This window comes from Mustela nigripes, chromosome 4 (genome assembly GCF_022355385.1).
Source record: "Mustela nigripes isolate SB6536 chromosome 4, MUSNIG.SB6536, whole genome shotgun sequence".
Classification (NCBI taxonomy): domain Eukaryota; kingdom Metazoa; phylum Chordata; class Mammalia; order Carnivora; family Mustelidae; genus Mustela; species Mustela nigripes.
This window is the reverse complement of record NC_081560.1, coordinates 72,931,460-72,945,395: the sequence shown is the minus strand read 5'-3', so window position 1 is coordinate 72,945,395 and position 13,936 is coordinate 72,931,460. Positions and strand designations below refer to the sequence as shown.

At 35.8% G+C, this 13,936-nt stretch overlaps 1 protein-coding gene and 1 non-coding gene across 3 annotated transcripts in view; both read left to right on the top strand.

Moving 5' to 3' along the window:
* GTPBP10 (GTP binding protein 10) overlaps positions 1–8,663 on the top strand; it is a 29,160-nt gene extending 20,497 nt beyond the window's left edge. Inside the window, exons 7-10 of one of the 2 annotated variants that reach the window (XM_059395753.1) lie at positions 1,762–1,869; positions 2,586–2,663; positions 6,046–6,169; positions 7,991–8,663. In XM_059395753.1, the coding sequence (XP_059251736.1) occupies positions 1,762–1,869; positions 2,586–2,663; positions 6,046–6,169; positions 7,991–8,226 (546 nt within the window). In that variant the 3' untranslated portion in view covers positions 8,227–8,663. The remainder of the gene's footprint in view (positions 1–1,761; positions 1,870–2,585; positions 2,664–6,045; positions 6,170–7,990) is intronic. The other variant, XM_059395754.1, reaches the window with a different exon arrangement.
* A 3,333-nt stretch (positions 8,664–11,996) lies between these two features.
* LOC132017000 (U6 spliceosomal RNA) lies at positions 11,997–12,100 on the top strand. Its single transcript, XR_009404089.1, has one exon. It is a non-coding gene; the product is annotated as a U6 spliceosomal RNA (small nuclear RNA).
* The last annotated feature ends 1,836 nt before the right edge of the window (positions 12,101–13,936 follow it).

The window sequence follows — 13,936 nt, the reverse complement described above, 5'->3', positions numbered from 1 at the left end:
AAGGCTACATACGATATGGTTCTAACTATGTCACAGTCTAGAAAAAGGCAAAACTATGGACATGACAAAAAGATCAGTGGTTTCCAAGGATTAAGGGGAAAGAAAGGATGACCAGTAGAGCACAGGATTTTTAGGGCAGTGAAACCATTCTGTATGATACCATAATGGTGGGTACATGATGATATACATTTGTCAAAGCCAGTAGAATGCACAAAACCAAGAGTGAACCCTAATGTAAAGTATGGACTTAAGGTGATAATACATCAGTGACACATAAAAGATTTATGTTCATTTATATAAGTTATTTAACAATAAAAATTTTTTAAAAACTTTATTATATAGAATAAGTAAAATTATAAATAATTTGAATATGGAGAACAATATATAGAGGAAAAGAGAACATTGTAAATTTTAAGGGAAACTTAATTCTCAGTTGCAAAATTCTAAGATGGAGAACCTGCAAACAAAATTTTAGGACATGAATAAAATCTTTTCAGGACATGAAACCTTTGTTGCATTTTGTCTATATGACTGCTTTGTCATATAGCCACAGTTTCCTTTAAAACTGTGAAATCCGGGGCACCTGGGTGGCTCAGTGGGTTAAAGCTCAGGTCATGGTTCCACGGTCCTGGGATGGAGCCCCGTATCAGGCTCTCTGCTCAGCAGGGAGCCTGCTTCCTCCTCTCTCTCTCTGCCTGCCTCTCTGCTTACTTGTAACCTCTGTCTGTCAAATAAATAAATAAATAAAATTGTGAAATCCTATCCACAGGGGCAGTGTATGAAGAGCAGTGCTTCTCAGCCCTTACTGCACATCGTTACAATTAACTGGATGGCTTCAGAACAACAATGATAAATGAAGCCTAGGCGCTGGAGATTTGAAACCAAATTCCTTGGGGTAGGGCCTGGGTATCTCTACTTTTTAAAAGATCCCTGGGTGTTTATAATGTGCAGTGAGGTTTGAAAACCACAAATACAGACTAATAGTTAATCACTTACCATTTCAAAAAGGAGATATAAGAACCTTTTCTCCTGGGGTGCCTGGGTGGCTCAGTCGGTTAAGCAGCTGCCTTCAGCTCAGGTTATGATCTCAGGGCCCTGAATTTCAACTCAGGAAGTTGAAATTCTGTGACAGGTTCATGTTGAACCCCACATCGGGCTCTCCACTGAGCGTGGAGCCTGCTTCCCTCTTTCCCTCTGCCTGCCGCTCTGCCTACTTGTGATCTCTATCTCTCTGTTGAATAAATAATAAAAATCTTTAAAAATATATATTTTTTAAAAAATAAAATTTAAAAAAAAAGAACCTTTTCTCCTTCACTTTTCAAAAATGGTCAGTAGTCCTCCTGGTAGAACATAAACAGAAAAGGAACAGTGGTGCCACATAATCAATTACATATGGAATTTAAAACTCGAAACTATAGAGCTATAAGTCTATGTCTTCTGAATTACTATCCCTCTATACTTTTAAGAACTCAGAAAGTTGAAATTCTGTGACAGGTTCATGTTGAACAATATAATCGATGGAATTCTAAAGAGAACTTATGTGATTAATAAATGTTAAACTAATCCCTAGAATTCTTAGATTGTTAGATTAGTAAGTAAAAATGGGACTCTAATTTCTGATAACAAATGGTTTTGATTCTTAATATCTTGGTTTTATAAATATGCAGTGATAATCACAAATTAGTAACTGTATTTGAAATAGGAAAATTTGGGGATGTAATTATTTTCTTTTTTTTATTAAACCATCTAATTTTGTATTAGATATCAGTAGCTGATCTTCCTGGTTTAATAGAAGGAGCACATATGAACAAAGGAATGGGCCATAAATTCCTCAAGCATATAGAAAGAACCAAACAACTACTGTTTGTTGTAAGTCATATGTGTACCAGTGTAATGTTCAAATGAATGTGAAAATCAATGTGTTTAGTTTTCTTTATCTGATATGTCGTTTGCAAATATCTTCTCCCATTCTGTCAGTTGTCTTTTGATTTTGTTAACTGTTTCCTTTGCTGTGCAAAAGCTTTTGATCTTGATGAAATCCCAATAGTTCATTTTTGCCCTTGCTTCCCTTGCTTTTGGCAATGTTCCTAGGAGAAATTCTTTAGAATAATAAAATTAAAAGATAAGGTACTATCACATGTTATTCTACTAAGTGTTTAAATGGGAGTCAAATATAGTAAGTAATCTTCGTTTATAACACAGAGTGGAGATGGCATTACTATATCCGATGTAAGTTTGGCCATACTTATCAAGGTTTAATTCTTTAAGGCTGTCAACATACTGTTATGTTATTATAGAGTATCTCTTTCCTATTTCATTGATGGTGTTGGAGCTATTTATTAGATTGTCTGTATCTCATACAAATTGTTTTATCCATACTAGTTTTTTATTTCATTAATATTATAATTTCATCAGAATAATTATGGCTGTCTTTACACCACAGTTTCTCTTACTCATTTTGAATTACTGAATTAACAATGTATAGATTGAGAAATTATTTTTAGCTTGAGAAAGTTAAACATTTCAAAACAGAAATTTGTAGCTGTAGTTATGTCAAAAGCCGTCTCTTTCCATCTTTTTTTTAGGTTGATATTTCTGGATTTCAGCTTTCTTCCCAAACTCAATACAGAACTGCCTTTGAAACCATAATACTGCTTACAAAAGTAGGTTTTCTGTTTTACTGTGTTCTGTATTTGGTCTGACATGTAGGCATATAGAACTGTATTAGATAACAGATAATTAGAATGAATACATATTCTACCTCTACTTTTTGAAGCTTTGAAGTCAAAGAATCATCTAAGCTTGCTTTCTCCAGTTCTGTGTTAACCCACGCTTCAACCTATTAAAACCAGTGAAATTCTCCTTTATTTTAAATCTCTGTTACATACTTCTCAGACTTTATTCTTGCTTGAACTTTTATTCCTACTTTTTTAGACTATTTCTCAGTCTGTTTTTTTTTTTTTTAAGATTCTTTTTATTTATTTGACAGAGAGATCACAAGTAGGCAGAGCAGCAGGCAGAGAGAGAGGGAAGGGGAAGCAAGTTCACCGCTGAGCAGGGAACCTGATGCAGGGCTCCATCCCAGGACCCTGAGATCATGACCTGAGTCAAAGGCAGAGGCTTAACCCACTGAGCCACCCAGGCGCCCCTCGTCTTTTTTTTTTTTTTTAAGAAGATTTTATTTATTTGAGAGAGAGTGTGAGTGGGGTGAGAGGCAGAGGGAGAAGCAGCTCTCCATTGAGTAAGGAGCCCAATGTGGGGATTGGTCCTGGGACTGTAGGCTCATGACCTGAACCAAAGGCAGATGTTTAACCAACTAAGCCACCCAGGCACCCCTCAGTCTATTTTTTTGCTTTTTTCTGTTCATTCCTTAGATAGCATTCCGTTACAGTTAATACACCGATGACTGCCAGATCTTTCTGATTGATACCTACGTCTTCTGGTCTTGCTTTAGACCAGCCAACTAATGGATATCTTTCACTGGCTGTCACATTACGTTCTCAAACTTAATATGCATACAACTGAACTTTAATGGTTTTGTAAACCAGAATCCTGGGTGTTAGTCTCGCTTCTTTCTTTCTCACCATCTGCATTAAGCCCTATCACTTCCATATCCTAAATCTTTGAAATTCATCTATGTGTCTTCATCCACACTGTTATAATCATCAGCCCTCCTCACTAGAATGTTTTAAGTATTCCTATGTCACCACATTGCTTCCAGTCTCACTTCTCTCCAGTCCATTTTTTAAAATTGAAATGTAGTTCACATACAAAGTTACAGTATTTTCAGGTGTATACAACATAGTGATTCAGTAACTCTATATACATCATGCTATGTTCTCCACAAGTGTACCTTCCATCTGTCACCACACAATGCTATTATAATACCATTCTCTAGGGGCGCCCCGGGGGGCTCAGTGGGATAAAGCCTCTGTCTTCAGCTCAGGTCATGGTCCCAGGGTCCTGGGATTGAGCCCCGCGTCTGGCTCTCTGCTCAGTGGGGAGCCTGCTTCCCCGTCTCTCTCTCTCTCTCTCTCTCTCTGCCTGCCTCTCTGCCTACTTGTGATTTCTGTCAAATAAATAAATAAAATCTTAAAAAAAAATAATACCATTCTCTAGTTCTATATTTTTTATTCTATTTTATATTTTTAAATATGGCAGCTAGAGTGATATTTGTGAAAAAACCAAGATAATGCTTGCTCTTTGCTTAAAATACTTCAGTGGGGGTGCCTGGGTGGCTCAGTCAGTTACGCCTCTGCCTTAGGCTCAGGTCATGATCTCGGAGTCTGGGATCAAGCCCCACATCAGGCTCTCTGCTTACTGGGGAGCCTGTTTCTCCCTCTCCCTCTGCCTGCCACTCTCTTTCCCTCGCTCAAATAAATAAATAAAATATTTTTAAAAAATAAAACACTTCAGTGATTCCCCCCCTGTTGTTAGGTTGAAGTCTAACTCTGAATGTGGTTTTTGAATTTGGCAAGGGTTGGCTCCTAGCAGTTCATCTCTGCCCTTCCTGCCTCACTTTTTATTCTTAGCCACATGATTTCTCTCTAACACAGCATGCTGTTGCTTACCTCCAGGACTTTTTATATCTTATATCCTTGTCACTTTTTTCCTGTGAGTATTTGAATACGGGTTTCTATATGGACATGTTTTCATTTCCCTTGGGCATATATACCTAGGAGTAGAATTGCTAGATAATATGGTCAGTCAATGTTTAACACTTTGAGGACCTGACAGAATTTTAGAGTGGCTGAACCATTGTACTCCTTTATAATCACACTAGCAAGGTATGTGAGGGTTCTAGTTTTTCTACAAGAATGCCAAAACTTGTTCCTTTGTCTATGTTTTTTATTTTTAGTTATCCTAGTAAGTGAGGTGGTATTTCATTATGGTTTTGACCTGCATTTCTCTAGTGACTAATGATGTTGAGCATCCTTTCATGTGTTTATCAGCCATTTTTATGTCTTTGAAGAAATGTCTGTTCACATTCTTGGTGCATTTTTTAAGTTGGGTTACTTATCTTTTTTTGTTGTTGTTGAGTTGTAAGAGTTCTGTATATTTTGGATACAAGTCCCTTATCAGGTACATGTCTTGTAAATATTTCTCCCATTTCTTTTGTCTTCACTTTTGTTGTTTGTTTGTTTTTAAGATTTTATTTATTTATTTCAGAGAGAGTGAGTGCATGAGCAGGGGAAGGGGCAAAGGGAGAGGGAGAAACAGACTCCCCGCTGAGCAGGGAGGCTGACAGGAGGCTCCATCCCAGGAACCTGAGATCATGACCTTAGCCAGAGGCAGATACTTACCCATTGAGTCATGCAGGTGCCCTTGTCTTCATTTTCTTTATATTATTTGAAGCACAAAGGTTTATATTTTAATGAAGTTCTTTTTGTCTATTTTTGTCTTTTGCTTGTGCATTGCTGTCACAACTAAGAAACCATTTCCTGGGGTGCCTGGGTGGCTCAGTGGGTTAAGCCTCTGCTTTCGGCTCAGGTCATGGTCCCAGGGTCCTGGGATCGAGCCCCGCATCGGGCTCTCTGCTTGGCAGGGAGCCTGCTTCCTCCTCTCTCTCTGCCTGCCTCTCTGCCTACTTGTGCTCTCTGCCTGTCAAATAAATAAATAAAATATTAAAAAAAAAAAAACACCCATTTCCTAATTTATGGTCATGAAAATTTACTACTAAGCACACTTACTTTTTCTAAGAATAATATAAATATAGCATTAGACTGTTACTATTTACTTCTGAATTTTATCAGTGTGCTTAATAGAAGTCTAGATATCTGTATTTGGTCCTATGTACAAATCACTATGTCTCTAAGATGTCATTTGAATTAAAATATATTAACATGTGACCTAACCAGTGAGCATTTTATGAATTTTCTTTGTCATTTAATTTTGTGGTTGTTGAGGTTTATTGAATTTCAGAAATGTCAGTGGGCTCTAGATTACCCAGGCCTACAAAGTAAAGAAAGATATTACCAAATAGGTAATCTATATATTTATTTTAATAAAATTACTTGTTTTTTGTTTTTTTGTTTTTTTTGGAAGGAATTGGAGTTGTACAAAGAGGAACTTCAGACAAAACCTGCACTTCTGGCAGTTAATAAAATGGACTTGCCAGGTGCTCAGGATAAATACCATGTACTGATGAATCAACTCCAAAATCCTAAAGGTAAACCCATTTGTTCTTTAATGCCAATTTAATGATTACCTATTGCGTGCAGAAAGTGCTAAGTGGTGTAATCAATGCAAAAGAAAACTGATAATTGCTACTCTTAAAAAAAATTATGTTTGAAGAAAGAACACATTAATATGAAACTTTAAATAACATTGTAACATAATACTTATCAAGTTTCAGAACTGTGATATGGACAGTAAGTTAGCAGAAACAAAAGGAAAAGTCGGGCTTCATAAAGAAGTGAAATTTAAACTAGGCCTTTAAAGAGTTAATGGGAGTTGGATCAGAAGAGAAGAAAGTCAGCATCTACCTATAAATTCTTTTACTTTAACATACTTCACAAGTTCTAGACCTTCATTCCCCTAATACACTATAAATTTAAAACCAGAGCAAATAGTTCTAAAGAGATATGTATCTTTGCAATGCCAGCAAAGTACCCTGAAGAGTCCTAATTTCTAAAAAGAACTTATGTACCTACATATGTGTGACATAGAATAATAGTGCTGTTGTTGCAAAAGGATTTATTTGTTTGAAATTTGTTCCCAAATGGACCACTTCGTGTAAAGGAACTTAAAGGGACTCTCCATAGTTTTGAATATTGACCTTTGCAGAACACTTCCTATCCTACAGTAATGATGCTTTCATTTTTCTGAATCTAGAAGAGGAGAAAAAGTCAGGTGGATAGAAGGTGTCTAATATGTTTTTAAATGGTACTAATTCCCTGTTTTTATCCTTCTATAGAAATGGGGAAAATAAGTTATAGTATACTGGGGCTATCACACAGCACCAGAAGATCCTTTCTCCCTTACAGAAATCTTTCCCTTGCATAATTTACGTATTGGAGCTGTCCTTGAGTTAATAAATTACTTTCAGGATATAAATATTCCTGGAAATACTGAGTACTCTTTATTCTATAATGTCACTTGCTTTATGAGGTCATTAGATCTATTTGCTAGTTGGTCTTGCAGAAAAGGGAATTTACAGAGGAGGTGTCAAAAGGGAGAGTAACTCAAGAGTTTGTGCTATTTTGGTCTGTCATAAAACAAAATACAGTGACCTCAGTGATAATTCCTGAGTTAACATCTTTGGACTTCTTTGAGGATGTTCGAATCTCACAAATGAAGTTCCGTGTTTACTTGTACAGTCTCTTTCAGTCCAGCCTTTCCAGTGCATATCCATGTTAACCCATCCCATCAATGTGCTGTCTCCCTTCCCATTGTCTTGAAGGCAGGGAAGAGGAAAAAGTAATATAATAGCTGTCAGCCCCTGTGGGGTGATAGATTGAACTCATCTGAAATGATTTCCCATTAAAATGTCCCCACACCCCTTTCAATTTTAGTACAGCTCCTAACGCCAGAGCCTGTAGTTTAGGGTAGTTTAGTAGTTAAAGCCTGTAGTTTAGGGCAGCTAAAGGCCACCTGTGTATTGAGGCAAGTGACAAAATCCCAATCATGAATGATGTTATTTTTATACATACGTCTTTTAGAAAATCTGTGTTGCCTGACTTCATTGAGCTCCTCCGAAAAAGCAAATTTTTTGCTTCTGTAAATAGAGCATGTGTGATTTATCTTTTATTTTTACTTAATTTGGTTTAAAATATATTCATCCAAAAAATATTTGCTAAGCACCTATCATGTGCTTAGAATCTTGCCATTGTCATTTGTAAAAACAAAAGTTTCTGAGAGGTTATTAATGAGGGAAGGAAAAAAAGAATAATACTAGTTTTTAGTACCTTGATTCATAAACCTCTAATATAGTTTTAATTTACTTTCAAAGACAATGAAAATCAGCTTAGTTTTGTGCTCCTTGTTTCAGATTTTCTGCATCTATTTGAAAAAAACATGATTCCAGAGAGGACCATGGAGTTCCAACATATCATCCCCATCTCTGCAATTACAGGAGAAGGAATTGACGAATTAAAGAACTATATAAGAAAATCTCTAGATGAACATGCCAATCAGGAAGATGATGCATATCATAAGAAACAGTTGCTTAACTTACAAATTTCCAGTACAATATCTTATAGTGAGCCACCACCAAAAAATTATTAGCCCCAGATAGATGTAATTTAAATCTATTAAAAATGATACTGAGGGGCACCCAGGTGACTCAGTGGGTTAAACCTCTGCCTTCGGCTCAGCTCATGATCTCATGTCCTGGGATCGAGCCCTGTGTCGGGCTCTCTGCTCTGAGGGGAGCCTGCTTCCCCCTCTTTCTCTGCCTGCCTCTCTGCCTATTTGTGATGTCTCTCTCTGTCAAATAAATAAATAAAATGTTTTTTAAAATTAAAAAAAATTTTAAATGATACTGAAATTATATTCATTTGAAAGTTTTTCTACAGACATGTATTCTTTAGAAGGTTTATTAACCTTCTGCTATAAATGCCATCATTCAAGAACCATACCTTCTTGTTTTGTAGTTACGTGTATAGATAATAAAAAACTAAGACCTAGAAATGACAACTTATATTTTATGGCCAATCTACCCATAATAAAATCCTCTGATATTCCTGTAGTTATGACATCTCTAGTGAGATCATTTATATATATATAAACAGAAGAGCATTCTCTAGAATATTATTCAAATGAACAACCAGGTTTTGTTTGTTTTTGAGTCTGTCGTATACCTGGTTCTACTAATTATATAATAGTTACCTTTTTTGGAAAACTTCAAAAACCTAAATTTTAACGTATTTTCAGTAATAATAAAGATCACTGATAATATTTAACAGAAACCAGCAGGTAGATGATTATAGTTTCACCTTTTGGAAAACTTTCTTTCTTAATTATAAATCTTTTTTCCTGCTTTGGAGCAGTATGGTACATGTCTCATTTTCTTGAACTCAAATCTGCCTTGTTTTCATATTTTGGTAAAGAGAAGTAATAGGAAGAACAGATTTGAAACAATATTATCAATCATCAGTATACTGATATTAAAATTTCTAAATTTCTGTGTTTCAGAAATACAAATTGGACATTTTCTCTTCATCAGTTTTATTATAAAATATATATGTTCATTGTAAGAAATAAAACATAAACCACCCAAAAGCATATAAAGGAAAACAACTTCCCATCTTCCTGCACTGGGCCGTCTCATCCTTCCCAGAGAAAACCACTGTTAATAATTTCTTATTTCCAGCAGAATTTTTTAATTGATTTATCTTTTTACTCAAATGAGTTCATTATATAAACCTTTTCTGAGTTGGGTTTTTTTTTGTTGTTGTTCAAATAGTAGCAAGTTAATGAGCTTTTAAAATTAGTTCTTCAAAGCTGCTTTTAAATTATTAGAAATTTTTTTGGAATTTAAGCCTCCATGAAGCTTTTACATATGGTTATAGTATTACATAAAAATCATGTCCGTATAGTTCTTAAATTTCTTCTGATGTGACAATGTGAATGAGTGTTTACAAGTATTATTTCACTTTTATTTGTTCTGTTTTCTGTTCTCCACTCCCACCTCCCATTCAGGGCCCCAATGGCTTTTTTTTTGTATTTCTTTTTCCTTCATTGCACAGGTATTTATTGAGTATCTCCCATCTGTCAGGCACTGTGCAAGGCACAGCATGTACAGTGTTGAAAACAGGACCTGCTGCCCTTACGGACCTCACATTCAATAGCAGAAACTGCAGGGGATTAGAATAGTCTGGTCTTGCTTTACAGCGAAGAAGTAAGAGTGAGGAGAGCATTCGGAATTTGAACATCTGTACTGATCATTCTGATCATGTTTCATTTTGGGTATGTTTTACGTTTATAACTTTAGTATCGTTTTTCTCTTAACTTATATTATTTCCTAAATATATAGAAGTAGTAATGTGAGGACAATTTCATCAGGTGAATTTCTGAAGTTCTGACACCATAATCTTATTTTCTGCTGTGACAAAGGATAGTAGATACGTGCTGAGAAATAAGAGGAATTACATCTTATTTGTTAGTAATGGCCAGGTCACTACAACTAAAGAAAGCATTGTGTTATGTAACTCACTAAATGTTTCATGGTTTATATTTTCTAGTTAATGAAAGTTGATAGTTGAGGGCGCCTGGGTGGCTCAGTGGGTTAAGCCACTGCCTTCAGCTCAGGTCATGATCTCAGGGACCTGGGATCGAGTACCGCATCGGGCTCTCTGCTCGGCGGGGAGCCTGCTTCCCTCTCTCTCTCTCTGCCTGCCTCTCCGTCTACTTGTGATTTCTCTCTGTCAAATAAATAAATAAAATCTTTAAAAAAAAATTAAAAAGAAAGTTGATAGTTGATTTTTATTCTAAACAGAAGGAGAAAATCTGGATCCCTTTTTATTTTACAAAAAATACATTTTAAGAACTTAAAGATTTATTTTGAAATCAATATTAACATCTCAGATGTCATTTATTTTGTCCTTAAGCAAGATTTTTTTTCACTTTTACCTTTCAAAATATATATACTTTTTGAAAGACTTAATTTTTATATTACTGAATAGCCAAGGTATCAGTGTGCTGCATATACTAAATTTTTACCAAGTCCCAGTAGTTCTTGCAGAGCTTGATTTACCATCATCGCTTCTCAGCCTTTTGGCTAAGATCAAGTGCAGATTGATTTACCATCATGAATTACAAGCCAGATCTGTCAAGTATTAAGTGCATTATACTGTGAAGCTGGATTCGTGCTTTGAAGATTTCACCTATGAATAAAAATTTTCCCAAAATATATTGTTATTTTTGCAATATATATCCATATTATTCATATCATTGCAAAATGAGCTTTATAGAAAATTAATGTTTTTGTTTAGATTTTATTTATTTATTTTAGCGCGAGTGAGCATGGGTGGGGAGAGGGGTAGAAGGAGAGGGAGAAAGAAGGACAAGCAGACTCTGCACTGAGGGCAAAGCCCTGTATGGGGCTCTGTCTCATAACCCTGAGATCATGGCTTGATCCAAAATCAAGAGTCAGCCGCTTAACCCTACTGAGCCACTCCGGATCCCCTAATGTTTTCTTTTAAGTGGTAAACATGTATTATCTAATTGGGGGGAATCTTCATAATGGGGAAAATCAGGTCAAAGGTATTTATTTTAGGTTTTATCTAGTTAGTTTTCTTGTAAAGGTGTATGTCTTAGCTCATTGTTTGCTTTGGGAGGATGGAGTACAGATATTCTTTTGAGAAAGTTAATGAAAGCAAAAGATTTCTTTTCTTGCCAACATGTGCATAAACACATGGAGTAGTTTTTCTAAGTAGTTTCATAGGGTTTGCAGAGCTCAGATTAAAAAAAAAATAGTTAACAAAGGTAAGCTCCCTCTAGAAATTTGTAATATCATTAAGTTACATTAAAAATAATGTTTCTGGTGCCTGACTGGCTCAGTCAATAGAACATGCGACTCTTGATCTAAGGGTCGTGGGTCAAAGCCCCACATTAGATACAGAGCTTACTTTAAATAAATAAATAGATAATAAGTGACAGCTATTTTTGTTAAAAATGCTTATGCGTAATAAATTTTTTTAAATGTTTCAAAGCAGCAGCATAAGTTAGCTTATAAACTATAGCTAAAAAATGAAATGAAAGTTAGTAGTGGTGTAGATTGTAAACCTTACATAGAAGACATCTTATTTCAAAAACATGGAAACATTTTGTTTGAAGACCAAGTTGTGAGTTGAATTTGAAGTATATTTTTAAACCTTTGAGTATCTCAAATTTAATTTAAATCTGTCTCCCTTACAGATAGACAAGTGAAACAAATTGAGAAATGAGTACGTGGTCTGTGCTAATAATCGTAATATCTAACACAGTAATATTTTCATATGCTGGGCAATGTATTGGGTTGTTCACAAATATCTCTTTTCAACACACACTATATTGTGCTCACTTCAGCAGCACATATACAAAAACTGGAATGATACAGAGATTAGCATGGCCCGTGCACAAGGATGACATGCAAATTCATGAAGCGTTCCATATATTTGGTGCTGTGAATTGTGTTAAGACTGATAAATCACAGACCTGTACCCCTGATACAAATAATACTTATGTATTAATAAAAAAAGATAAAAAAGAATTCAGCAAAAATGAAAAAAAAAAACTACAAACTATATTGCCTGTGATCATTTACTATTAGGTGAATGGATGTTTGGGGTTTTTTTGGTTTTTTTTTATTTGAGAGAACAAGAAGGAGTGGAGAGGAGAGGGGCAGAGGGAGATGGAGAAGCTGGCTCCCAGCTGAGCTCAATCCTGGGATCGTGACCTGAGCCAAAGGCAGGCTCAACTGACTGAGCCACCCAGGCGCCCCTGTTTTGAGTGTTTTTAACTTTTGGGGGAGTGTACTATATTTTGTAATTTTAAAAATGTCTTTGCCTTACAAGAGTTTATTCCTTGGGAATTAAGCCATTTAGATGAACTTAGTTAACAAATGTTGGCAGACAACATGCAGTAATATTTCCTGCAGAGTTAAATAAGAACGAAAATTTATTTCTTTTCTTAAACAGCTATGTCAGAGAAGCATTTTGTTTGGGGTTTTTTGTTTGTTTTGGTTTTTGGTTTTGGGGTTTTTTGTGACTAGAGTTTGGCAGGGAGAAGGAAAGTATCAGAGAAGTCTCTTAACATTAAGTGGGTGTCATAAGCCAGTTGAAGGAAAAGCAAAATCAAGTAGGTGATAGGAATAAGAAAAGGAAAGAGAACAGAAAGAAAAGCAAGTATGTTGGAGAGTTGTAGTATTTCTCTGTGGATAATTCAGGAGTGATGTGGGTTATTGCCTCAGCTGGCTGTCAGATGTGTGAAGAAGCCAAGGGCAGTTTCAGCTACCATTTCTGACCATAACCAATCATTACTTTTAGGCGATTCTAATTTTTGTACTTTTACTGTTTCTTATTTTATGACTGTTGCTTAATTAATAGTTGTTGGGTACTTGGAAGACTTCAGGGGAAGCAATCAGTCACCTTTGTGTATATTATTAATGTCTTTATAATAGAAATTAAGTTTCATTGGGTTGCCCCAGATACTAAGCTATGCGAAGCCTAGCTATTATTTGAATCCTGTCCTCTGAAATACTTAGAATTTGAATTATACTTAAAAATACTTAATTGAATTATACTTAAAATACTTAAAAAAATACTTAGAATTTGAAGAACAGCAAATGTAGTTTATAAATAAGTAATTTTGGAGCAATATATGCCAAAGTTGGAGCTTTTTCTATTTGTTTTTTAAACTTAAGTGATTGAAGTTGAAAGGAAAGGACAAAACTTCCTTTGTTCATGGCACGTTTTAAAAAAAAATTTATTTATTTATTTATTTATTTGAGAGGGAGAGAGACACAGCAGGGGGAGTTTGAGAGGGAGAAACAGGCTTTCTGCCGAGCAGAGAGCCCAATGCGGGGCTCAATTCCAGGACCCTTGGACCATGACCTGAGCCGAAGGCAGATGCTTAATGACTGAGTCACCCAGGCACCCCAGTGGCACATATTTTAACATATTTTTCTGAAGCTGCCAATTCTTCTGACCAGGGCTTTCATTTTCTTATTTGTTATCAAACATTATTACTGGTATTATTCCAGTATGAGAGGCTCTAAGAAGACCATGGTGTAATTTTCTTAAGAAAAAGGATATGAATTTCTTTTATTTTTTTATTTATTTTTCAGAGAGAGAGCCAGAGAGAGACCACAAGCAGGGGGGAGCAGCAGGCAGAGGGAGAAGCAGGCTCCTCGCTGAGCAAGGAGTCTGATTCGGGGCTTGATCCCAGGACTCTGGGATCGTGATCTGAACCAAAGGCAGTCACCCAACCAACTGAGCCACCCAGGCACCCCAAG